The sequence below is a fragment of the Anser cygnoides genome, chromosome 1 (genome assembly GCF_040182565.1).
Source record: "Anser cygnoides isolate HZ-2024a breed goose chromosome 1, Taihu_goose_T2T_genome, whole genome shotgun sequence".
NCBI lineage: Eukaryota > Metazoa > Chordata > Aves > Anseriformes > Anatidae > Anser > Anser cygnoides.
This window is the reverse complement of record NC_089873.1, coordinates 148911753-148939636: the sequence shown is the minus strand read 5'-3', so window position 1 is coordinate 148939636 and position 27884 is coordinate 148911753. Positions and strand designations below refer to the sequence as shown.

The 27884-nt window shown below is 38.2% G+C and overlaps 1 protein-coding gene across 5 annotated transcripts in view; it reads right to left on the bottom strand.

Moving 5' to 3' along the window:
• Positions 1 to 27884, bottom strand: part of MYO16 (myosin XVI) — a 383536-nt gene that overhangs the window by 25386 nt on the left and 330266 nt on the right. For 4 of the 5 annotated variants that reach the window (XM_048077900.2, XM_048077901.2, XM_048077902.2 and 1 more), the window contains 4 exons: positions 27122 to 27218; positions 21954 to 22200; positions 19831 to 20138; positions 16532 to 17734 (listed from right to left, as the gene is read on the bottom strand). In XM_048077900.2, coding sequence (XP_047933857.2) covers positions 16532 to 17734; positions 19831 to 20138; positions 21954 to 22200; positions 27122 to 27218 — 1855 coding nt within the window. Of the gene's footprint in view, positions 1 to 16531; positions 17735 to 19825; positions 20139 to 21953; positions 22201 to 27121; positions 27219 to 27884 lie in introns of those variants that run through there. The other variant, XM_066985448.1, reaches the window with a different exon arrangement.

The following is a 27884-nucleotide window of genomic DNA, read 5'->3' as shown; positions in this document are numbered from 1 at the left end:
AATACATCAGGAGAGAGTAAAAGAAAAAACAGTGGTTCTTACAGTTGTACATCTTCAGCAACCCAAGCTTTTTGTGCAGATTTGTACTCTGCTGTTCTCACCAAATGGATGGATTATCTACCAGAAGTTTCCACTATTTTTTAATATATATATATACATATATATAGATTTTAGTAACAGAATCTCAGCAGTTGCCAGCCATTTGAATGTTACTTGAAGAGTCATCTGTGCCTACTTGTGAGAGACTAGCTACAGAGAGGTATCAGCTGTAAGAGCATGGTGGGAGTTCATGATTATAAAAGGAATGCAAGCTTCAAGTGAAAACCTACAGACTGTTTGCAACAGTGAATAGCATTTGGATTATTGTTCTGGCAAACTCAACTTGCCAAAAAGGTATCTCTGACTCAGTCAAATTCTGCTCTGACTAATTTTGCAGTTAATGAGGATGTATGGACTATGAGGATGCATGGACTGGGGACATAATTTGTCCCACAACTGCAGCATAGTTAATAACTGGAAGCAATGTCACATACAGTGCTTTTAATCACAGTACAACAAATCAAAGTGTAACAATTATTTCCTTTCAAGCAAGCTCCATATTCCAATAAACCCATAATTAATTATATCAACAGTACTTGAAAAGTGTAAAAGGAAATGAATACAAAAGAGGCAGCTTGTGAAATCTGCATTTGCATGCTAGTCTCAATATTCCTGGAAGAGACAAAGTTTAAAACTCATAAGGTACTGAATGAATAGTAGTTTCATTTTAGAAAAAAAGTCAGAGTATAGCAATCATGGACATGATTTAACATAACTGCTTTTTATTTTCTTTTTTGAATCATTACCTGTCATTTAAAAGAAATCCAACACACTGAAAGTCTACGTGGAATAACTTCTTGTCAAAAGAACAACTTGAATTCTTTTAATTGAGCTATGATTTCCAAATATTATACTATAAATCTCTTTTTTTTTCTCAAACATAAAATGTAGGATGCCAAACACTGCAGTTATTTCATAAGTAGGATTTAGGTTGAATTAATGTTGTTATCACGAAATTAGAAAATGAACTAGTATAGGCTCTATTCAGATGACAGATTAAAGTGCAATACTGAAACATTTTGAGGACCTATGATTTTTTATAAGGAAATTATATCTTTAGCCTATTTAATAAAGTCTAAAGCAAAGTATAAATCGATGATTGATATCAGCATTTAGGTGGAATCAACATAGACTCTTTTTGCAGCAAGGCATGAAAAAACAGTATGTTATTAAAAGCCCAGCAGTAACTAACCTGGTTGGATTGTAATTGACTTTTCTGCCAATGCCATTTTTTTGCTCTCCTTTCTTTAAAAGCAGGCATATCCTTAGCTTATAGCTGTCCCCTTATGTTCTTTTTTCAAACACTTCTTTTAACATTTAGTGCTCATTTACAGTCTGACTGAAAACTCATTAATAACAACAGAAGGCCTCCACTGCTTCCAGTGGGTTTTGGATCAGATTCATGCTTACCTTGGATGCTTTGTGCAGCACTGCCAAAGCATGAAGGGATTCATGATATACGGTAAATACAGACAGCCCCTTGCTTTGTCTGCCCTGGTAATTTTAATGTGCTCACAACTGTTCTCTGGCCCTGAGGCAAATGGTAAGAGACCCATGTCTAAGCTATTAAACTTTCTTGCCCTCCACAGCAGAGAAGCTGCATCCAAGCAGTCTAGTGGGAATAGACCCTGGCCTGTGCCATTTCCTGAACCATGCTCCGATCTGTCTGGAAGGGAACCAGCCTGCCAGGTCCAAAACCTTGCCAGGGACTGTTCTAACACCGAGAGCCCAGATGACTGAGCTGCCATACCCAGGACATTCCCTGGCATTGGCTCATCTACTGAAATAGACATAGTCCTTCACCTTGACTAGTTACTGCAATCAGAAATGAGTGGTCAATATTGAGTCCACCTCAGAAAAGAAAAGACAAAAAATGAACCTCAGACGGGTTGGGGCTAGTGGGGGCACTAAACAACTGCTTGGTCTCTACTATGTAAAAGTTTCATCTTCACTTGTATTAGGCCAGTCTCTAATGATACTGGGGGAGCAAGTCTCCCAAGTTTTGCGTTAGTGTAAATGGAAGTCATATGGTCTATGAGGGGTTTATACCCCTCTTGATATGATCCATTTGATTTGACTTTTATCTGTTTAACTTTTATCAGTTTCCTCAAGGTACATGTTCCGTTTCATTAATTAAACAGTGAGCTTAGACTGAGCTCTCAACTGAGGAATTCCATTGTCACAAGCTAAGCTGGATGTATCTGCCCTAAACTAGAAACAACCTCTGCCCTGGTCCACAAAGATCAGCTCCATAAATTAGAAACCACCAATACTGTAGAAAAAGCTTAATAGCTTTTCCACAAAAGAACTAATGCTACAAAAATATATGAGACAATTATGGAAATAAGTATACAAAAAAGGAGGATATAGTCCCCCTTCCTGTTTATTGCCTGAAAAAAAGGAAAAAGCCAGGATAATGTCCAACATTATTTCTTAATTCTTGAAAAATGTGACTTTCTGTAACCAATAATCAATATATGGCTTTAGTTATCAAGATGCACAGTCATCCACCCTGTATTAGCAACTGTGAAAGATAGAAAACATATTCTGGTAGATAAATTAATTTAATACTGGAGGAGAAGCTTTTTGTTCCTGGGCTTCCATGGAATCCAAAAGCTAAATAGCTTGATTTCCTTGAAAACTGTGGCTGGCGTCCAGCAAAATGAAAATTTCAAGTGAAGCAGCTTGTCACTGTACACATGAATAAGTAAGAACCGATGGATCTTATTAACCAGCATACGAAAGACAAGGCGCTGCAGACAGAAGGGATTCTTGATCTGTGCCCTCATTCTTTTTTGGGAGAGTCTGGAGTATACAAAATCCTAGCAGCCAACCATGAATATTTGTTACATTTCCTGTGGTAACTGGACACTGTGAAGTGTGGGAAATAAAGGATGATGACTGCACAAATTACACGGACATTTTCTGATGAAGGAAAGGGAGAGGTGGGTTACATAAAAGGAGGTCATTTTATTTTGGTGCCAGTGTCTATCACTGTGTTTTGTTGCACCTTGGCAATTTCACTTGGCATTTCCTGTTTTGCTCTGAACTTACTGCTGAGACACTCCTTGCCAGTGGAGTTTAGTAGCTACCCTCAGCACATGTTGTCTTGGGTGTCCTTTTGCTGGATGAATGCATATTGCTTCAGATTAGCTCAGTTTACTCACATGAAGTCACACTGTGACCTGCTGTAGCATGACTGTTTACTTTGTCTGCTGAGAGCTGGAGGCAAACAGATGCATCTTATTTGCTGAAAGAAATGGAGCAGGATGAAAACTGTCAAGACAGGATTCCCCCAGCCTATTAGCGTGTACTGCCTGTCTCGCCCTCATAGCTGTGCTGCTGGCTGCCGCTGCAATAATTATTCATTGATTTATTTCATCTCACAAAGCCTGTCCTTGTAGCACCAATTGTCTGGGATTTCCCCCCGGTAATGATGCTCCTAGGACAGGCAGCAATGCATTTGTACTGTCGCTTCCAGCACCCTTCTCTCTGAGCTGTGTAAGTGGAGGCATTACAAGCCACTCCAGAAGCCTCGTTCTTAAACAAAGCAGGTAAATACAGCATGAGGGAAACAGACAACAACTGCTTTGCTCTGGGAAGACACACTTGTGGAAGCTCTGTATAAGCACCAGAAAGCAAAGAGAGGAGACATAGGCCATGAAGATCTTCAACTGACTCACTCTGCTTGAGGTGAATTGCTCCTCTGAAGAATACTGTTGGTGTAATACTGGTCAGAGCTCAGAAGACAAGGCTGGTAGTGAGAAAGAAGTTGCTGAAGCAACTGCAGGAACTCCTAGATCTGGCTGAGCGCTTAGGAATCATCGGCTCAAATGCTTTTTTTGTATATCACTTTAGATCAACAGTACACCTAGAATTGAAAATGTTTGGAAGGTTTCTCCTGCTTTCTTGTCTGGTGGATTCATGTTGGTGGGAACATAGTGCTCTAATTTTACACTGATTTCAGCAATCACTACAAGCTACAAACTTTTCATGCCTTCGTAGAAGTAATGTGTGAGACATCACTGGGTCAGGCAAACCTTCAGAGTTGGTTAGGGAGGCTGTAAAAGCACCCTCTTTCCCAATCTGGAGGACTCTGGATCATCTGAGATCAGTTCCCATCACGAGACAAAGAATATTGCTGCTGAAGGGGAGAAAACTACCTTCTTAAATACTCATCACTGATGAAGAGTATCTGGGCAGACTGCCATATCTCCTGCTTGATAGCGTCTGAGCAAGAACTTGGAATGTCTTTTAATGCAGCAAGTATGCTAGACTCAAGGCAGAACACGCTTTTCAGAGAAGGGGGATTTCATTCACCCTGTCATCTCTAGGAACTGATCTCCGTGGGCCTTTCTGAGGCTCCAGCACCAACCACAGAGGGCAAGAAAGAAGGCAGCATTGCCTGGGACAATTTCCTGCCTCAGGAAAAGCATCTCTTCCCCTCATGTTCCCCACCTTTTCAAGACTAATATGGAAAAGAGTAGCTGATTTTACTCTGTAATAGTTTTGTTTACTGTTAGGTGTGTTGATTGGCTCACCAAAGAGGCTATTTCTTGTGTTTGTGTGGTTAATCAACTGCTGCTGTGCTGGAAAAGGAGGAGGCAATTTGGTAAGAAACACAGCTTCCCTTTTTTAAACTGTTTTCTTCTAACTAATGTGGATGCAGCAGTTCTTTTTGAAGACAGGCATTTAAGTTTGTTTACTTTTGTGTGTGGTATCTCAGTAACAGAACAGCATTTACTGCTGGGCTTTAGCTGCTGTTGGAAGGAATTATGTGATGAGACACTGTCTCAACCTTCCTCCCCCTCAAACACAGTTGCAAATATTGTGAAAATAAACAAACAAAAAACCCCAAACAAATAGACAGGGATTTGCCACTGCCAACAGCATCACATCAGTTCTGTTTACTTTTCCCAGAGAATACTTCTACAGATTTTTCAGAATCTCTCTCATAAGAGCTCTGGCACCAACTGCAACACAGAAGTCCTAGCCTAAGTGACTGCATTGGGCAGATGAATTGTTTGAGCAGGTCCTGAGGGAGAATCCAAGGAATATTTTTGGATCATCTGTATTGTCAACCTTCCCACCATATAGACACAGCTATTCTGGAAAACCTCTTGGACAACTTTTGCAATTTGTTTCGGAAGTGAACTTCCCAAATAAGAATTGAATTTGGAGATACTTCTTTAGCTTGTTTTTAAGTTCATGTTGAGGGATACGGAGATGGTCAATGTCACATCCATGACCTTAAAGCAGGAACATATAACATATATCAGAAATGCAGTGTGGTAAGTATCCATCCTGTGTACAAATACAGCCAACCTGTGGCTAAAAACTATCACCACATTCTACTGATATGTCAGCATCATTATAAGGGACCAGCCCTTAAGGAAAGAGCTAGAAGAAATAATGAAACATTAAATTTCAGTGCTGAGATTTTTTTCATATGTTGTTTCTTTTAAAACTTGCACATCACAGAGGATAAAATTCATTTTCACTTTTTTTCATTTTAAAATAAAGTGAAAACTCTACCCAAGAGAGCCTTGAACCTGAAGGTCTCTTTATATTCACATCCACTAGTGGGCTTGGGGAGAAGGCAGATGCCCCAAATTTCCAATGCTAATTCAGTGCTCCATTTTCAAACACTCTCCTACTCTCCTGACAGCACATTTCAGTTGTGAGGAAAAGGGCATGAGGGTCAGGGCACCCTCATGTTTATGACCACATCTTTTCCCATTCTTTTTCTGGCTGCCTTCTCTTTCTTTTCCATCCAGCCCCACAATGCCGATGGTGCAACTGGAACACAATCCATGTGTGGGATTGTTTCACAAGTCCTGTCAAGAACTTTGGGTCATCACTGAGGTGCTGGAGTTTGTGCCAACACAATGGCATTGATCCTGGATACCTGAGCCAAAAAGTTTAGACGCAGCTTGGTTTGTCTGTAACAGGCACAAACATATCTTTGGTTTCTGTGCAGACATACCCCTAAGTGACATCCTGACCACTGCTGAAATGACCACTCTTGAACTTAGCCAGGACCAAAACAAGTCAAAATGCCTCACTGTTAACATTTTCAGTAAGAAAAAAAATCAGCATCTGTGATGCAAACCATTTCAATACTTTCCAAACATTTTTGAAAGAGTTGACATGAAAGAATATTTATTTCTGCACAGAATTTCAGAATGCTTTATTTTCATTCCAGGGCAAAACAAAAATAAATGTCACAATCTTGACATTTTCTGCGAAATGGAATTACTGCTCTTTACTTAGGCTCTATGAGAAATATGATTTAATGCTGAGATGTAAATAATTAAAAGCATCTGAACAGATTTCTCACTCAAATTGAGAATTAGAGACTTTCATTAAAATGAGTGTTCAAATTTCATTCTCTGCTATGTTCCAAATACCCGTAGCCCTGTAAAATCAAGTGATATGATATTTACTGCCAAATAATATTCTTGGTTGGTATCAGGAATGAAAGTGTGCTAGAATTCAATTTGCTTGTTCTCTCAGATATGATTAATGTCTCACATTAATGTACTTTTGTTTTACAACTAGTGATACAGTTGTTCCTAATCAAAGTCCTTCATGGTTCTCCATCTTGGTTCACAAATAAAAGACACAGAAGACTGTTTATCATCTAAAGAAGCCCACAACACTGTCACTAATGAGACAACTTTCCAAACCAGTGCTGAATTTGGAACAATGATGTTGCATCAAATGGTGAAGAATCTACATTTTTTTGAAAATAAGAATCCTGTAAATCTCCACCTGAAGGACTGAAGTCACTATTACATGTGGAATATGTAAAAAATCCATGGGCTTGAAACACACTAAGTTGAACCAGTATGGTATGGTTATTGTTCTCCAGTATCAGACAGGATGAAGGGGACATGCAGTAAATTGAATCCAAAAGGAAAAATAGACTTTAAGAATTAATTATATACAAGGAATGCCTGCAGTTCTCAGAAATGGACCATTTAAAAGGAACATAAAAGTATGCTGCTATTTCTCTTCAGTTTCCTTCCTGTTAAGCACTGACTAGGTGTGAACACAAGAGTCCCCACTGGGTCAAACCAAGGGTCTGTCAACTCCAGAATCCTTTTCTGACAGATGTAGATAATTACATTATAAGATTGGGTCAAAAAATGAAGTGATATTTCCTATGTGATATTGGGGCTGTAGAGCCTCCTCCAATGTCTATATGACTGGATATCAGCTTTGGAAGTGTGTGTGGGAGTGCTAAGGATTTGGGTTTATTTTCATTATAAGCACTTCAAATGCAAAATAAATATAATAAAGGTTTATGACAATAACCATTCAATTTTCAGCTGAAATATAAATTAGTTTTGATTTGTTCTTTTCTAATAATCTTCAGGTAAAAATTGTCTATCATAACCTCACACATAGCTTAATTTTCATGTCACAACAGAAAACCAAAGCAAATAATACACTATAAGATTTTAGGCAGTAAGAGCAAACACTGAAATCAACCAGGAAGAGAAATGCTTCAGTGAAAAAAAAAAAAAAAAATTGTCATAATAGAATAACAAATGTCTCTACACTGAAAATATTTTAGTTTTCAGATTCTGAAATGGAGAATTATTCTTGGTATACTGTATTTTTCCTAAAACAGATCGTTTTTTGTGACACATTATCCAGATAATGGCAGCCTTACAGATGGGGAGAAAACTGCAGATTAAGGGGATATCTTCCAGGCTGTAAAATGTTCATAAACATTCTGCAAACAGAAATGAAGGGTGCTTTCTCTAGACTCTTCTATTGCCTTTCCCTGCTGCAGTAATGCAAACCACAATTGTTTCTTCAGAAAAATCACCCAGTATGTGCTGGACAGCAATGGTATTGCAAGCAGTTCAGTCTCCTCCTTTGTTATTTTCTGCACAGGGCATCTACAGCTAGCCAAGTGTGGGACTTTTTCATGACTCACATTAAACTGTTAGTAGCAATGTTTTGGCTTTTTCCCACTTCTCTGTAACTACTGCAAAAGATTCAGACTGAAAGCTGCAAGTAGTCTGTAGTGAATCAGAGATGATGACTCTCCTGTGTTTAGATACCTAATCTGAAAATTAGTCATAGAAAGTCACCCTCATTCCCTGGTAATTAAGGCAATTATATAAACAGATATTAATCTCTCTCAGAGAAGTATTGTGAAGATAAATTCATTAAAGTTTTAATGCTTTGAGAATTTTACTTCAAAGATGTTATACAAGTCCAATGTCTCATGTAATCATTCCTCCAGAATTCACAGGTGAAAGAAGACAAAAGGTGACAACACAGCTTTTGTGTTAGTCATGTTTTTTAAGTTGTTAGCTTTTGCCACAAAGAAAGTAAAACTATTACATTGTATCAATATAATGTAGGAATAATGAGATGCAGATACGAACATTATCTTTATTAAGTTGCTTAAGAGGAAAAGCTGACTGGCTTAGAGGATAAGGGACTGGGATTTCATCTCAGAAACCCCAGTGGGAATTTAATTTGCAATCCACTGTTGAGATGTTAGCTGCACAATAGTAGCTTACTCTAATCTGCTGATAGAAGCAAATTGTTTACTAGCTGTCAAAGGGATACCTGCCTTTGGCAGGTCAGTATTCCCCATACATACACTTTAAATCCTGTTATTTTCCAAGTCTGAGCCAGTTTCAGCAACGAATATTTGTCAAACTTTAATCCCAACTAGGTACATCTAAATATTTGCACTATTTTCCATTGGTAACTATCTTACTATGACTTCCAGAGCCTAAACTGGAGAATGTGAAAAAATTAACTGATACGTGGAGCTACCTGCACTGGAAACATTTTGCCTAAGACATGGGTAAAAAGGGATTTATATGGATGCCAAAGACATTGGGCAAACATCTGAACAGTGTTGATATTTTGTCAACAATTTAATGTTTGTATGTCTTTTCTCTTTTTGTTATGTAAGCTACTAAACTTTTTTTGGGGGAAGGAACAGGCTACTGAAGCACAGACTTGCATATACAGACCTATTTTTAATGAAATTCTAACAAAAAATCTTGAAGCTTATACAAAATTATTATTATTCTCACAAAACTTGAAGCTTATACATTGATGGGCTAAATAAAGGAAAGGTCTTCCTCATTTTGAAGGCAAGCATCCATATCAACCTTTTCTCAATCAGCAAGAAGGAGAGAAGGCTTAAATCTTTATCTCAATAGCTTGATGGTAAGCAAACTCATTCAGGTTAAATGAAAGTCATGTTTCATTTGCTCTTTTCCTTTTGGAATCCACATGAGCACTCACTCTGCCAATCTGAGCACAGATGATGGGCTGGGAATTATTCCTTCTTTTGTTCTGAAGCTGAAACAATTCCACTTTGCATGGAATAACTTAATATTAACTGTATCAAATTATGAGAAACAATGGTACAAAGGAGCAATCTGAGTATTATTCATCTGTATTGAGGAAAAAAGAGTTCTATCCTTGCTCCACAGATAATTAATATGAAGCACTTCAACACGTAACTGCCTCCTCCTTCCCAGGAATGCCTTAGATGTTGAATAGTGACAAAAATTTGTACATTCTTCTAGAAAAAGTGTGTTCAGATTAAGGCACTGAATTGGGTTTCAGGAAGTCTAGTTTCAAGTCCAATGTTTTCATCTAGAAATACCTGGGTAGGAACTCTATACATGATCATTCAGCTTCTATTTGACTTGCTAACTAAAGTTACTATTTGTACAAATTAGAAGAATAGAAGAAAGGTGTGCGTGCATTACTGCTAATTTTCACTCAAGTCTCATTTGATATGGAGTAAACGGGATTTCCTGCCTAACAATACATATGTAGCTTCAATGGCAACTCCTCTCAAGCTTGGAGAAATCACTTCAGCTCAGTTCACGATTATTACAGTTTTGCTTATTTAAACTATAAGTTCTGTAGAGCTGAAAACTTTTCTCATTACATGTATTTTGCAAGACATTGCATACTATACGACATACTGAAACTACTGTTTCAGTATACTGAAACAATTGCACAGTATATGACTATACTGAAACTATAAGTTTCAGAGTTCAACAGGACAATATCCTGACAAAAATGCTTCTGTGCGTTAACAAATTTCTGCCTGGGAAAACAGATTGATGCCCTAAACATCAGTAAGACAGCATGCGTGCAGCCAGCCAATGACTTGGTCATTAAATCTCATTCTGTGGTAAGGTCACCCACTTAGTGGATGAAGAGAAGGTGGCAGATGTAATCTTTCAGGATTTTAACAAGGTCTCTGATACTGTATCTCACGGCATCTTTCTGGACAAATTGTCCAACTCCGAGATGAACAGGTACATGATCTGCTGGGTGATGTACAGGCTTGATGGTAGAGATCAGAGGGTTGTAGCAAATGGGGCTACCTCTGGCTGATGGACAGTCACTAACGGTATTCCCTGGTGCTCAATACTGTGATGTCCTCTTCAACATTTTTATCAGTGATGTGGATGCAGAAGTAGAATGCATCCTCAGGAAGTTTGCTGATGATAGTAAACAGGGAGGTACATCCTTTGAGGAGAGGCTGAGGACACCTGGGTTGTCTAGTCTGGAGAAAGGTGCCTGAGGGGTGACCTCATTGTTCTCCACAACTTCGCAAGGAGGAGAAGCACAGAGGGAGGTGCCAGTCTCTGCCCCCTGTGAGCTAATGGCAGGATGTGCGGGAATGTCACAAAGCTGTGCCAGGGGAGGTTCAGACTGGATGTCAGGAAAAGTTTATTTACTGAGAGGGTGGTCAAACACTGGAACAGGCTTCCTAGAGAAGTGGTTGTTGCCCCATACCCGTCAGAGTTCAACAGGTGTTTGGACAATGTCCTCAATGCTTTAACTTTTGGCTAGCCCTGAAGCGGTCAGGCAGTTAGACTTGATGATCTCTGAAGGTCCCTTCATACTGAACTATTCTATTCTAGACTCTGATCATTACTTGAACCTGTAGATTATTTTGTTATTTTAGAAGAAGATCAGATATGCCCAGTCTATAACACCAGGTAATGAAAGTTGTTGCCATCTGATTATTCTTTTTTGTTGTTGTTGCCTGTGTGAAAGAAAGGTGATCTCAGTTCAGTTCACAATAAGCCAGCAGTCCATCAGAAAACCACATATCCATTCTAGTGGAATTCTGGATGATCTTTTCCCACAGTGAGGTCAGGAGCCAAAAGGATATCAGTGCCAAGGATTCAGGCCTTGAAATTACTCCTCCAGGTAAGAGGGAGGCATGTTGGGAGATCTGTCTGTATTACACTTTTATTGGCAAAGAGGCTTTTATCTCCAAGGCTGATGATCCTGTACAGAGATATATTGATTCCCATAGCTAACTTTCCTTGACTCTGAAATGGCCCACATTTGTACTTTCAGTTTTGAGTTAAAGTTGTTAAGTTATAATACAATATTTCTATAATATTCTATATAATATACAGAAATAAATTGCACATTACAGAGTGCTGGTCTAGGTTGTGTCAATTTTCATGAATTTCCATTTAAAATTATTTAATATTTTTTACCACATCATCTCATATAAGTACAATAATACAAATAATGACATGAATTGAAAAAAGGAGGCAGTCTTCCAGGAACTTCATATGCATAAAGTAATAGGTGATAAAAAATCAGAAGGCAAGACAACTTGTAGTTTTAGAGCCTATTCTGCTGATTGTCATTTAATTAATTGTATCAGAGGTTTAATAAAAGACCATTTATTCCAGCTGTTACCCTAGAAATGAACAAAACCTGTGAAGTACACAAAAAAAGTCAAAAACATTGCACATACCTTCACCTGCATTTCTTTGTTACTTTCCATCCATCTGCTCATTGCTGAACTATTCATATGTAACTGCACTTAGTATTATACAGTAGCTTCCTAGATCATAAAATATTGATTTAGGTTTTTTATTCTATATCTTTTTTGAACTTTGATCTTTCATAGTTAGTGCTGCCTTGATGAAATATTTAGAAGTACAACATTTTCCATGCGAAAGGTAAATTTAGAGGTTTTATATGGTAGCCTGTGTTAATGCACCAGCTTCAACCCACAGGAGACCCAGGCTGAACTCTGTCTTGGTCACATTTAGTTGAAAATTGAGTTTGTAGAAATCCTCAAAACCAAAGCAAAAAATTTTTAAGGTAAAAGTAAATTTTCTGACTTAAATGGAGTAGGCTTACCACACTTCCTCACTAGATACTTTTAGAGAGCCTTGAGACAATACATCCAAAGAGCTGACTTTAAAATCTGACCGTTTCTTCCTAGCAGATAAAAATGTATTATCTATACAATAAAGGCAGAGCCCCAACTTAAATAAATAAATAAATAAATCTGCATGTATTAATAGGTTTTGAATGTTATCAACTAACTGCCAAAGCAAACAAAACTACTGCACTATCTTTACAAATTTAATCAATTCCTATACTTAGAATAATAAACAAAGCATTCTCTTGAGGTTGAAAACTGATGAAGTCTCAATTTGTATCCCATGGCTGATTGAATTAAACATCTAGGAATATGCAGGGTCCAGCTAGAACTTTTTCTAGGTCTGGAGGACTTACAAGAGGACTTACATCCACCAGGGTTTCTCTCATGGCTGGTAGAGGCCTTCTTCCCAAGTATAAGTTTCTTCTCTCCATCTAGTCACTGACTTTCATGAAACTTGTAGAAATTCAATTATTTTGAAATCTTCATCATAGAATCACAGAGTCATAGAATCATTCAGGTTGGAAAACACCTTCAGGATCATCAAGTCCAACTGTCAATCTGACCTACTCAGTTTCATCACTAAACCTTTCATCACTAAACCCTTAGTGCCACATCCACATCTCTTATGTATCTTCAGGGATGGGGACCCCACCACTTCCCTGGGCAGCACAATCCAATGCTTGAGCACTCTGTCTGTGAAGAAATGTTTTATCCAATCTAACACCCCCTATCCCTCACCCATCCCACCCCCAGTGCAATTTGAGACCATTTCTTTGCATCCTACCACTTGCCACCTAAGAAAAGAGACTGACACCCTCCTTGCTACAGCCTCTTTTCACATAGTTGTAGAGAGTGATAAGGCCTCAGCCTGTTTTTCTCCAGGCTAAACAACCCCAGTTCCCTCAGCCACTCTAGGTAAGTCTTGTTTCCTAGTTACTTCATCAACTTCATTGCTTTTCTCTGAACATGACTGAGCAACTCAATAACCTTCTTGTAGTGAGAAGTCCAAAACAGAATGAAACATTTGAGGTGAGGTCTCACTAGTGCCACATACAAAAGGACAATCACTTTCCCAGTCCTGTTGGCCATACCATTTATGATGCAGGCCACGGTGCCACTGGCCTTCTTGGACATCTGTGCGCATTGCTGGCTCATGTTCAGCTGGCTGTCAACCAGCACACCCAGGTCTTTTTCTGCCGGGCAACTTTCCAGACACTCTACCCCATGCCTAAACTACTGTATGTTATGGCCCAAGTTCAGGACCCAGCACATAGCCTTGCTGAATGTAATGAGATTGGACTTGGCTGATTGATCTAGTCTATCCTGATCTCTCTGCAAAGCCTTCCTGTCCTTGAGCAGATCAACAGTCCCTCCCAACTTGGTATTATCTATGAACATACTGAGGCTGCACTCAGCTGCCTCATCCAGATCATTGATTAAAATGTTTTACAATACTGTCCTCAATATTGACCCCTGGGGAACACCTCTGGTGACCAGCCACAAACTGGACTGAACTCCATTCACTACGACAGTTTAAGCCCAGCCATCATCCAGCTGGTTCTTCACCCAGGCAACTGTGCACCTCTCCAAGCCACGAGCAGCCAGTCTCTCCAGCACTGTGGAGGAGACGATGTCAAACACTTTCCTAAAATCCAGGTCGACAACATCCACATCCCTTCCCTTATCTACTAAGCGTGTCATCTTTGTCATAGAAGGAGACCAGGTTAGTCAGGCAGGACCTGCCTTTCATAAACCCACGCTGTCTGGGTCTGATCACTTGATCGTCTGGCATGTGCCATATGATGACATTTAAGATGATCTGTTCTGTGACCTTCCCTAGCAACGAGGTCAGACTGATGGGCCTGTAATTCTCTGGATCCTCCTTTCCTGTAGATTGGAATCATATTCAAAAACCTCCAGTCAACTGGAATCTCCCCAGTTAGCCAGGACTGCTGGTAAATTATTGAAAGTGGCTTGGCGAGCACTTCGGCCAGCTCCTACAGTACCCTGGGATGAATCCCATCCAGTCTCATAGATTTGTGAACATTCAAATGATGTAGTAGCTCACTTACAGTTTCCCATTGGATTATAGGAGCATCATCTCCCTCCCTGTCACCATCTTCCAACTCAGGGGACTGGGAACCCTGAGAACAATTGGCCTTACTAATAACGACTGAGGCCAAAAAGGCATTGAGTACCTCAGCCTTATCCTCATCTTTCATCATTACATTTCCCCTCACATCCTGCAAAGGATGGAGATTCTTCTTACTCCTTCTGTTGCTGTTGATATATTTATAAAAGCATTTTTTTTTCTTCTTTTTTGGTCTCTTACTGCTCTAGCCAAATGGAGTTCCAGATGGGTTTTTGCCCTTCTGATTTCCTTTCCTGCACAACATCACAACAGCTCTATGGTCCTCCTGATTTCCCTGCCCCTTCTTCCAGAGTTCATAAATTCTCTGTTTGTATTTTTTTTTTTTCCTGAGTTCCTGAAGAAGCTCTCTGTTCATCCAAGCTGGTCTTCTCCCCTAACAGCTTGACTATTGGCACATTGGGACAGCCTGCTCCTGCTTCTATAAGATTTCTTTCTTGAAGAAGGTCCAGCCTTCCTGAACTCCTTTGCTTTTCAGATCTGCCTCCCAAGGGACTCTTGTCAAACAGGTCTCTAAACAGGCCAAAGTCTGCCTTCTGGAAATCTAAGGTGTAGATTCAGCTAACCTCCTTCCTTATTTCTCCAAAAATCCACAACAGTATTATTTCATGATCGCTGTGCCCAAAACAGCCTCCAAACATCACATTACCCACAAGTTTTTCACAGCTTGTAAACAACAGGTCAAGTGGGGCAACAGGTATCTCCTTGTATTTGGTTAAAAGAGGTTTTGGTTGAAGGCTGCCAAGATCTTAGGGAAAGAGAAACAGGGTGACACACAGGAAACAGGGTGACACACAGACAGACATACACATGTCCAGAGTAAGCACAAACACCTGCTTCTGTCCTATTATAACTGCATAAATCAGGATATGATACTGAGATCAATGAAGCAGTATATAAATAAGAAAATAGACATTTAATAAGAAGATAATCTCTTTTGTGTAAACTAGAGGTTGCACACAAGTCAGGTCATTCAGGATATGCTGCCAGGGAGATGAGTTCATGTATACAGTGCACTGACTATTTTCAATAGGAGATTGTATTTTAAATCAGAAAAGTAACATAAAGTTACAATACTGGAGACAGTGTTACAATCGATACACAGGATGGGATTCACTTCACCTAACTTTAATCATTTAGAAGTTACAACTCTACTTGTTTAATCATCTAGGCTTTCCTCATACCCGGTGTAGAATGTGAGGAATGTAGGAGGAATTAAACTCTCAAAATGACTGTATCTTCATAGCCTAAGGATGTGATAACTACGTTTTGAGCTTTTAGATGGACAAAGCTATGTCTGAAGCATCTCATCCTTAAAAAGTAATGAAGTGAATTTGTTAATATCAAGATGAATTTTCAGTATTTGTAGGATCCATAGATTTGATCCAGTAACACAATAAACACTTTTTACCTGCACAAGGCAAATAATTAAATGATATTGTCTCAGGACCACAGTCTCAAAAACCTTAGCAAAATGGCAAGTTTTGCTTCTTTTTATAGTTGACTTTTGTACTAGATACAAACTACATACTTCAGGTGCCAGAAAATCAAGTCATTTGTGGGCATGTACATAAAAGTATATAAGTTAGAGAAAAGGTTAGAATAAAAAGAAAACGGAAATAAACAGAGTTTACTGCAATACTCTTTGTCTGAAATTCATTTGAGATTTGTATGACCAAATCCAGAGTTTCATGGAAATGGAACCTACCAGACTCATAGCCAACTGAAATATAAAAAATACATTTCATTCTAAGTATTTCTATGGATTGATATTCTAAACTCATTTCACATGATATAACATCTGTGCTTTTTTTACTGAGACTATGGGAACGTGGAAAATAATCCATTTGATTTTGTGTCATACAAATGTTTTGGTAAAAGACATTTCAGAGAAAACCTGAAGGCCTATATTTTTCATACACAACAAATTTCCCATGTGTTTCTTATGACTACAATGGATCTTTGTTAAAGAAAAAAAAAAAAGAACAAGTTCTTTTGTATTTTATGTACCCTGTCACCTTTTAATGTAAGACTGTTTTGGTGCAGAAGAAATACATAGAGATCATTCTTACCTTCTGGCTCCCTGATCTTACGCCCTGCTGCAGATTTCCGTAGCACGCTCCGTCCTGAGTTGAACAAGCTAGTTAACTCATCAAGGGGACTGGTCAGTGACCTTGAGTTTGTAGGGCTGTACGGAAATGAAGATGATGAATTAGAGTTCAATTTTCTGTGATCTGCTCTTGCCACCTTTGGAGAGTAAGGCAGTTTGGAGAATGGAGAAGATGAACATCCAAGCGGAGCAGGGTTTGGTCTCTGAGGTACTTTTGATAGATCTGAGTTTGTACCTGTTTTCCCTGTATTAATAAGAAAACTAGCACAAGGGTCTGGAGGAAATGCAAAATGTGTGGAAGACCGGTAGGAAACGGGAGGTGGTACGGGAGGAGGGGGTGGTGGAAGAGGAGGGGGCGGTGTTGAAGGAGGAGTCACTTTGCTGGAAACATTGAACACAGCCAAGCCTGGAGATGCTGGTCTTTCATTTTCTCCTTTCTGGCTTTTGGAGTACTGTGGTGATAACGGACTTGAGCCTTCTGACTGCACAGGATATTTTAGATTGGTTTCCAAGACTGGAAGCTTTTTAACTTCTAGTGGTGTTAGTGGTGATTCATCAGAAGCAGGTGAACATGTGACAGGAGTTGGAGGAAATACAAGAAGTGGGGGCCTGTGAGGGAGCAAGTTTGGGAAAGGGGCTGGAATGTCACATGAGTCTTTATAGTTTACAGCTGCTTGACTGTTTTCATCCAATGTTCCAGCTTCAACATGAACATTTTTTTTGCTTTCAAACATCAGAGGAGGAGATCCAGTCGCTACTGAAATTATTCCATTACCATTGCTTCCTTCTTCTGGCAGAAAATACTTCATTTCCTCATATACAGACTCTCCTTGCTCTGGGCTTTCTGCTTCAGCAGAACTGCTTTTCATTGCATTCCCTACCATTTCAATATAGACAGGCTCATTTTCTTCCTCTTCTTGTGACATGTAGAGACTCAACACACCATGCTGTGGTCCATCAGCTGATACTGCTCTCTGTACTGTCACGGTGTCATAGCCACCTGGTTTGGTGACTACGTTTGCCTGTTTCACATCCCTAGGCTTTTGGCCAGGTATTTCTTCATAAGAGCCACTAAGTTTTGTATTGGGACTCCGTTTTGGTTTTCTGGGAGGTATTTTTTTCATGGTACTATAGTCATCACTGTGTGGCCTTGGACGGGTCAGTACTAGGAAAGTGAAAAAGGTGTGTGTTACTAACAGATCAAAGTAATTTTTTTCTTACACAGGGCCAGTATTTAAGCTTTCAAATCTTGCTCGTATAGTTTTACAATGAGAAGCAGTCGCACACACAGGGATTCAGTCAAAAGTGTACATATTTCAAGGAATAAAATGCAGAACTTTCAGCTTCAGAACCACAATCTTTTGCTGCCTGGGCATACAATCTGCTTTGGTAGCCTCTACTGCCACTAAAACTAACACCCAAGGAGATATTTTTTGAATCCAAATGTTCCCTGCATGGTCTGTAACACATGGAAATATGTGCTTGTTACTTATTTTGCCCCAAGGGAGATGATACAGGGGAATGCTTTTAACTAGGAATTTCAACATGGTGCTACACTGACATGCATGTTATCACTAGTAATTGAAGTATCTGCCTTTTATGTGAGCTGCTTCGAGAGCAACTTTTTACATGGGCAGATAGTGATAGAAAAGGGGGAACAGTTTTAAACTAAAAGAGGGCAGATTTAGATTAGATGTTAGGAGGAAATTCTTTACATAGAGGACGGTAAGGCACTTGAACAGGTTTCCCAGAGAAGCTGTGGATGCCCCATCCCTGGGGGCTAGGCTGGATGGGGCTTTGGGCAACCTGGTCTAGTGGGAGGTGTCCCTGCCCATGGCAGGGGGTTTGGAACTGGGTGATATTTAAGGTTCATTCCATTCCAAGCCATTCTGAGATTCTATGATTCTATTTAATATATAAAACTCTAATTCTAGGCCGATATTATCCCTATCTCTGCTTCTTTTGCATTGTTGGTGTGGAAATAATTTACTAAGTTATGGAATCACATACCCTAGGGGTAATTCTTCCACTGAGTGAGCATACAGTTAACAAAACTAGATATCTTTTCACAGCCTCCAGGTACAGATGGACTGGAGATAATAGACACCAATCATCAATACGTGACTGGTCCTTTAAGATCAAAATTAAATGGTATAAATTGAGCTGGTTTTGGACAAAGACTCAGTGAATATATAATTCTTGAAAAATGAGCACAGCAGGGAAACCAGTCTGACTGTTTTGCGAGTGCAAAAGCATTAGTGTTAAGACCACACAAACATATATAAATTGTCATTCTTTCAAAAACTCTGCTACAGCTTTTTGGTTAAATCAATCATTTCTTTCAGTGCAGGGCACAGAAAGCCTAAACCACTACTCCTTAACTGACACTGAAGTTTATAGTTTAAAAGTACTATATTGGACACAGTTCATCTTACTTTACAAGGACATTGAATGAGAAAAGAAGTCAGGAGAATGGACTTGCATCTAATAAACTGGGCATGAGTAATTATTTTGCAAGAAGGAGCTGCAAAAATCTACAGCCATTGTATGCAGGCGTACAGAATAGTTACACGTAGCTTTAAACCCAACCTGAAAAATCTTCCCTGATAAGCTTAGAGGGGGCTCTTTACACAAAACATGACAAGTCAGGCTTAACAAGGAAAAGCAGAATGCATCCCTCATCTTCATCAAGAGTGTAGGAGGAGAGAAGAATAGAACTCAAAACTGGACCTAATGCACAATAATGCATTGCAACACTTTGGGACTTTCATAGCAGTTTCATTCCAAACAAAAAATTCACCATAAGCAAGTTATGGCACAAACATCAACCACTGAATGCACAAGTTATTCATGTTAACACAGAGCAAAAGCGGGAGAAAGTTTAATATTTAACTTGGTGAAATTCAAGATTTGGGCATTCTGTCTGAGCGATGCAAGATATTCTAATAGACAGTTAAAAAGGTGAAATAAAACAGTCAGTGGGGTAGAAAAACTGAAGCTGACAAAGATCATTTGCCTCTAGAGGGAATTCTGAAAACAGGCTTTGGCTGTTGACAAACCAGGCAATTAGAACACACAAGTAGCTATTTGCCGATTTGGGAGCAAATGACAAATTGACTAACTTTATTTACTGCCACTGAAATATTTTACGGAAGCGGGGCTTTTCAAAGGCGCTTGCCTGTGCTTAGAGGGATCAAAGTGGAAAGAACAAATCAATAACCTAGAGTACCATTTGTGACGGCTTCCCCCTTTGTGCCTAACCTTCGCTGGCGGTTTCCTTAGAAGCTGCCGACAAGCAAGCGCTAACAGCCTCGTAGGAAGCGCTCAGCCGTGTGTTGGGGTCCCTCTTTGGTTTGGGAGGAGGCTGTTTCCTTGGTGACGGCAGGCTATTGCTGTCCTCCATGCTGAACACAGAGTGCAGGGAGGGGGACCTGATGGATGACCCAGCCGCAGAATGTACCAAGCCGTCCACCGCCATGGGGACGGGGACGGAGCTGGAGTGAAAGTGCTTAGGCGTTCGACAGCCGGCAAAGCTGTCCTCAGAGACCTTCCCACCCTTGTCTTCAGCTCTGAAAACACAGAAGAGAGGCCCAGATGCATTATTCAAGTGATAACAATGAACCTGTTCATGCAAACATAACAACAGCTTTTTGGTAAACAACCTCACAACTCCCCTGCTGCGCGGAGGGGATGTGTGGAGTAATCTTCTGACAAACAAATCCTGATCAAGCTGCTAGCTTTCTTCCATTTCCTGTTTCATGATAAATCAGGACACTGGCCCCTTTTCACACAAATGCAGCTTTCCTTAAGCAGTTGCATATTGTTGATCAGACGTCCACCGAATGAATCGTTCACACTTTGATTGTTGCACACAATCAAAAGCTGCGTTTCCAATCTGAATGATAATTTCTGGGAAATCCATTTTAATGGAAAGTTACTGAGGCAGCAAATGCTGAGCCTTTATCATTATTTTCTAAAAAGACAACAATAAATTCTATTTAGATAATGCAAATCTTTAAAATATTAATGACCTTTTTAACCACCAACATTGGCTGCCTGAACTATTCCACCTAGATATCTATATATCTTCCTGTTTAAGCTTATTTATTAGTTATCCTTTTAAAGATAACGAATACGACAGTTTTGGACTTTTACTCATTCTATTTTTTATTTTTATTTTTTGCTATTTCAATGCATCCTGAGAAGTGACATTTATCAGCTGCTTCCAACAAATTGATTTTTAACAAAAATTCTTCCAACATTTTACTCCTCCGAAAATCAAAACGCTGAAAACCTTTTAACTTACAGTGGCAGTGTATTAGATAGATGTCTATACCATCATTTTACAAACAAATCCCTTTTTTTTTTTTTTAAATTGTATTTCTGCATGGCAGATCACCAGCAGAGCTGGAATTCATGCACAGGATATAGCCAGCTGCCCATGTAGTAAATGAAACAGCTAAAGATGAAAGTGTGGTGCTCAGTGGATAATTTGTTTTCACTGTAATGTTTAATTACAGTCTTTCCTACAAAGGCATTTCCTCCAATATGTAATCACTGGGATATTTGAAGCTAATTAAGCAGATGCACTGCCATTTTCACTTTAATAAAAGTCACTGACAAAAGCAATGAAAGCAAAGGCAGTTGTTCCGGATGAGAATTAAGTTCCTATGGAAAAATAAATATTTGTATGTCCAGCACGTTATAGACACTTTCCTGCAACCGATACATACTTGCTAGTAATTGTAAATGCTACCTTTGCCCATTCAGGTGTCTGAGGGAAAAAAAGATCTCGGCCACCACAGCTAAGGAAAGAAAGGCTCTCCAACACCTGCTGGATTTGCACAATAGGTACTCTTGAAAATTCTGATGGGAGCTAAACAAAACAAACTTTCATCTATTTTTAAATAAGAGCAAAGAATCCTCTTCAAAATCTATCTAGTTCAATACACATTCAGGATTTCTTAGTCTGCATCTTATTGTATTTTAATGCCTTCCTAGCTGTTTTTCATTATCTTGGCATTTCCCAATGTTGGAATTTTAAGTTAGATGAGTTTTTCTTTTGTTTCTTTGGTTTGATGAAAGTTCAACTATAATCTATTTATCTTCAAATTAAAAAGTATTTATGTAAAAAATAAAGTCCTCAGAGGCTTGAATATGTTCCTATGAAGCTCAGTCTCCCTTGAATAGTACATTACCATTGTCCTTTAGTTTCTAGACTTAATTACCTGCTACACAAACAAAATAGTGTCTAATACTGATTCAGGCTGAGCATATACTTGAAAATCTTCCAGAATTCCCGTGACTTTCTAAGCAGGGAAGAAAAGCTGAGGACATGCTCTAATTCCTCACTATCCAGCACAGAAGATATTTTCTCATCTTACCTTTTGTGGACTTCCTCTGGTCTGTTTCTAGCCTCTAGCTTTTCCCTGTGGTAAGCTGCATTCATCTCATTGCGGATCCGGTCATTTTCCCGAGCAATGTCAGAAGCGTTTTGAATGACCAAGGCATCATATGTTTTCAGCCCCATATCCTCGGCATTCTGCAAGAAGCTTTTGATTGAGGTGACCTCTTGCTGTTTGATGCTCATCTTCTGTAGCATGCGCTGGCGAGCTAGAAATCCTCTTACAACTACCATAACAAAAGAAAAAATTATGGACTAATGAAAGACAACTAACAAATTAGCAAATAAATTAATATTACTGTGTGTTCTGCTGTAAACATAAATAAATCAAATTCAGTCAACATCTTATACAAAGAATGAAAGAAATGTGACTGCATATATACATACAAAAAATGGAACCCTGTTTTCTAGTGCCAGTGCTTAAAACAAAGTATGACAGCAAATTCATTCGCAAATTTAAGCTATCATAACTCAAAATGTTTACTTTCACTGAAAGTTATTTTTGTTTGCATTACAACTGGAAACTTGGATGTATGATGCAGAATGCAGAAGCATACACTTACAAAGCAAAGATCAAAAGATCATTTGTTTCAAAATAACCCCCTGAGTAAATGATTGTTGCATTGAATGCCATAGAAATTATAAGATCGTTTGGATCTGATCAACTTAAAACAGTATTTTAGATATTTCTGTGTACCTATAAACAGAAAAAATAAATAAATCAAAAATCAAAACCAACACAAGAACTTTGACTGAGACTTTGCTCATTTTCTTTCAGTAAAAACAATTAATGCAAATTTCTGAAATGTTTCTGTCATATCATCTGCATTTTTCAGTTTCAAATTTTCATCTATATTGCATCAGCTTTCTGTGTCTATCAGGTCTAGTTTTCACACTCCTTGTCAGCCTTATGTTTTGGTGTATCTCCTGTAATAGCTGTGTTACTTTTCTAAGTATGTACATGCATTTCAACCGTTTCTACCCAACCTAAATACCACCTAGTCTCCTGAATTTTCAGAAGCACCCAGCTGATCAGAAACACAAGGCACAGAGACTTCTGTGGCCATGATGACTTCAGTACCAAGTTGATTACTCTACCTGTAACCAGTGGTATTAGTATTCTTGGAGCATACCTCCTGGTTTAGGAGGAAGAGCTGTACCAGCCAAAGGTGCTTTTCTTGTTTGTTTGTTTGTTTGCTTGTTTTCAATTTCCCCAAGGTGCTGTTTCTTTCCAGGTCTAGAGTAAATTCTGTGTACCTCACAGGGAAGCACTTCTTATAGTATTATTTGCCTAGTGCCTGAAATACTGCTGACTTTCAACTTACATGTAATAAAAATGGGTCAAATTTCATCATTTCTTATAACGTTTGCCATCATTTTGGTCAAATAAAAGTTTTTCATAAGTAAACAGGAAATAGCCTGTATAAGATGTTGTTTTGTGTTTGGGAGATACTAATGAAAATAATGAGGTTGTAAGATTAAAAAATATATATATATATGCTACGACGTATAGGCCTTTTTAACAATGTAATTAGTTGTAGGAGCACTGCAAAGTAACATCAAATGACAGTCAAGCTGAATTAATCTAAAGGAAAAATGTAGAGAGAGAAAGATACAATTAGTCTTCTATGAGTGTAAGATGATACTGAATAAAACAAATAGATAAAGCAGAGGGCAATGTAAGATAGTTTCACCTTTTATGTCCTTGTTTGGATATTTAAAACAAGATTTTTTTGTTTTTAGAGATGCTCTAAGCCTGACTGATGAATTACAAGACAGGGTAATGTTAATGTCCTAATGGTGCTGCTATCCAAAATTCACTGGTTTTGGAAACATTCAAGTTCATATACTTTGATATTATTTATAATGGACAACTTTGAAGGTTTACAATTTTTATAATCATAGCCAGCCATGCCATTTTCAATCCCTTGGAGTTACATTCTATAATAAAATCTGACTTCTTAAAAACCTGAAACATTAATGCACTTACCCAATTTAGTTGAAAAGGAAATTAATAGCACAGTTTTTATTGTTGACAATTTTATGAGAATTCACAGTGGATATACACATTACTGAGTATGAATTCATAATGTTGCTGTTGAGAAGGTAATGAATACATGTATAGAACGTTATCAGAGTTCAAGGCTCGCAAGTATGAAAAATTTCAGAGCTTAAAAATCAAAAATTGCTCCTTCACTTCCAGTATTTTCTTTAAAATTACCTGCTGCAGAGCAGATTGGGCATTTGACAAACATTTAAGTATCAAATCCTGGATGACTTTGAAAAGAAGCTTGTATATTAAAGTACAGCTGCATTTTTACAAGTGTGCTTATACATTTGTATTTCGATATTGGCTAAAAAATGAGAGGGGGTCAGTAACAACACTAAGGTGGGTTATGAAAGGGAAATACAAGGCCAGACCTCCCATAGGATTGGTGGCAGGCATGAACGATGCAGAGTAGTCTGCTAGGATGGCCCAGTAAAATGATGCCCATTATAACTAGCTGTAGCACCTAGAGACTACTCTGAAATAAGCATATTCATCAAAGCAGAGATGTTTTGAAGAAATGCTCAAGAAAGTTTAGCCAGGAAGGTTTGGAAGACATTTTTTTTCCCACACATTCTCATGAACTGAGTATCTCAGGTTTTCATTAAAAAATGGACATTTCACCATGTTTCCTTTTCTATGAGGATATTTGAAAGATTTTGTCTTCAGACACAGAAACAAACAAACAGCAACAAAAAAACATCAATTTCAGAAGGTCAAAAACTGATGTGAAATGAAACTGCCATTTCCTAGATCTTTACTGCTCTGCGTCATACAGTACTGTATGAGTACTTAGACTGTGTTATAAACTCATTCCTCATTTATGTAGATCTACAATAATTCTCACACAAATTAGAATAATAGAGGTTAGCTCGCTCAGGGCATTAAAATAGCTAATTCTTTATAGTTCATCTAAAGTCAAAGATCAGAATAATCAAAATTCAAGTAGACCATGGATCTGGCTTCTGTGAGAAATGTTTTAACTATTGTCTATACAATGTATTAATGTTAATTCCTAATCTGGACAAATTTTAATGGAAGAATCTAAAGATGATGGATTTTCCTATGCAATCAATTTTCTCAGTGATTCAATATGATCAAAACTTCCCATATGTAGTTCTCAAACTGTCAGGAAAAAAAAAGAAAAAGAAAAAAAAAAAAAAGAGCCTGTAAAATCACCCCTTTCTTTGCTTGTGTAAATTAACTTTCAGGATAACAGAAAAAACTTACCTAGCTTGGTTTAATTAAGTTTAATTTAATTTAGTTTTTTTTTCTTTTTCTTTCCTTTTTTTTTCTTTTTTTTCCAAAATGTATGGAAATACCGAAGGGATTGCTTGTAAGACTGGGGTAAAAACATTCTCTTCAGCTAACAATTTTGGACAAGGCCATTTAAGTCCTTGTACAGTTATAGTTTCCCGTTTAAGTCCTTGTACAGTTATATGATAACTACATTTTAAGATCGCTACAGAAAATATTGAGTAATTTTGCTATCAGTCAATATACTATCAAGAGAGATTTATCTTTCTTTGGATGCAAGGGATGAGGGTAGAAATACATGGATATGCAGCAGGAGTGATACTACTAATTGCTAAGCATCACCATCCAAGTGTAAAAGTTTATGCATCTCAGTTTTACGACTACATAAGAACAAGGCACAGGTACCTATCCTGCTCCCAACCTGCCAGTGCTCTTTGGCATGCTAATTCTGCAAGTTTCAATTGTACCCATTTGTGAAGGGCAGCATATTTCATGAGCTAATGTAGTAAAATGGATGTGTAGCTATTTCTTACTCATACAAGTTCCTTAGTTTCTCAGGTTTCCCAGATTCTAGAAAACATACAGATGAGCCGTAGTTATATAGTAAAACCACATAATTTTGGTGAAAAAGACTTTTCAAGTTAGCCTAATTAAGGATAACTAGAAGACAAAAAAAAAAAAAAAGACAAGAAAACCTATCATCTTCATTCTTCAGGCAGGGTTTGGCAAGTGCCTATTCCCTTAGCTCTGTAAAGCATGAATGCATCTGAGGTGTAGCACTCTGTAAATTGGACTCTGAAAGGCAAATATTCCCATTCTTTGATAGGTCGGCATGAGAAGGGAGACAGGATAAGTCACTGTTGCTTTTCTAAATGTATGAATACAACAGGGTTATTCGGATACAAAATCAGGCACAAGTTTCAGCACCCAGCTGACCTGTGACCTGTGCTAGCTGTTACCCTCCACATTCATTCCTGAACTGCTACAATTTTGATTCCACTTCAAAATTCAACTTTTCTCTTGGTTTCCTCTATTTTTCACTGTAGTCTCACAGGGAAGAACAGTTAGTTAAAATGGAACTGGGTTATATATTCTTAAGTCTGTAATATTGTCTATCTGACCAATAAAACCAACAAGGTAAGTCTTTGTCTTTCTGATTTCCTTAAAAAAGGTGCTAATGGGAAATGTTGCAGACATCAGCTAATTAGATCAATAATGCACTGTGTTAAGGAAGCAGTTATTTGAGATTTTGATAGGAAATGGAATAGAAGTAACAGGAAATCAGGAGACAGTGAATACTAACTCTTTTAAAAAATGAGCCAAAAATGTCAGAGTGATCTTAGTAAAAACAAAAACATAGAAGAAAAAAAAAAGCTTAAAAATAAAAAAGTATTTTCTAATAAAAAATTGCAACAAAAGGAGAAAATAAAGACAACCAAACATTAAATCATTAGCTTTGTATTCACAAACATTTGAACACGCAGATATTTTCTATCTTTGTTATTGTATTTGATTTGCAACAAGAAGTTTAAGGTGATATTAATGCCTTGAAAAATCAATGAACATACTTTAAAAAGGAAATATTCAAGCTCTCCTTATTTTTAATTGTAGTCAATAGTTTTCCATAAAATTATGTTTCACAGACAGAAAGTGTAAGCATTACCAATGCTTGCATCATCTCCAAGAATCTGTGTAAGCAGTTAGTTGGAAATATGTCTATATGGAAATATATAAAATACAGCACTATTCAAGGAGGAGAAATTTGTTGTTGTTGTTGTTATGCAATACGTTTCTTCTGAGTGCACAAGGCGACAACTCAGGAATACTTGCTCTGTAATCGTTACCTTTTTGGCAGGTTATAATTTTCTTCCGAAGCTGAAGGCACAAATCGTTGAGATGGTCAGCTTGCCAGTACTTAAGAAACACTTTTCGGACTCCTATCTAGAATACAAACAACAGGGAAACCTTCACCATCAATAAAAAATGCCAAAATGATGACAAGTAAATAACAACAGTATGTATGCAATCCATCTAAGGGCTGAGATCAGATCTGCCTTTTAAGAATAGAGTACAATGCCAATAGTTGTACAGAGAGGCAATATCACTTGGTTGAATAAAAAATGTATTTAGAAAGGACAAACAAGATGTCATACACAAATTCCCCCTTCGTGTCCAAAAACATCCAGGACAAACAGTCTTCACATTAAATATGGGTTGGAAAAGAAAGCATTCTGGATGTAATTACACTAATGATGTGGTACTTAGAGACATGGTTTAATGGGTAATAATGCAGGGGGACGGTTGGACCAGATGATCTTGGAGGTCTTTTCCAACCTTTATGATTCTATGATTCTGTGATAATGTGTTAGACAATTTACTAGAAAACAAGGTTTAGTGTTCATAAAACAGAGGACTGTGAGCAAGGAGAAAGGTGAGAAACCTTAAACCTATGTGGAGCAGAAAACAGTAGCAGACAAATGACATCAGTAGAAGAGAAAAGATTCAGCCCAAATTGTAGGATGGGAGAAACTCAATGCCATTGGTAAGAATGATTCCTAGTGTCCTATAAAATCATGAACCCTGGTTCCTGGAGTTGCCAGCTGAAGC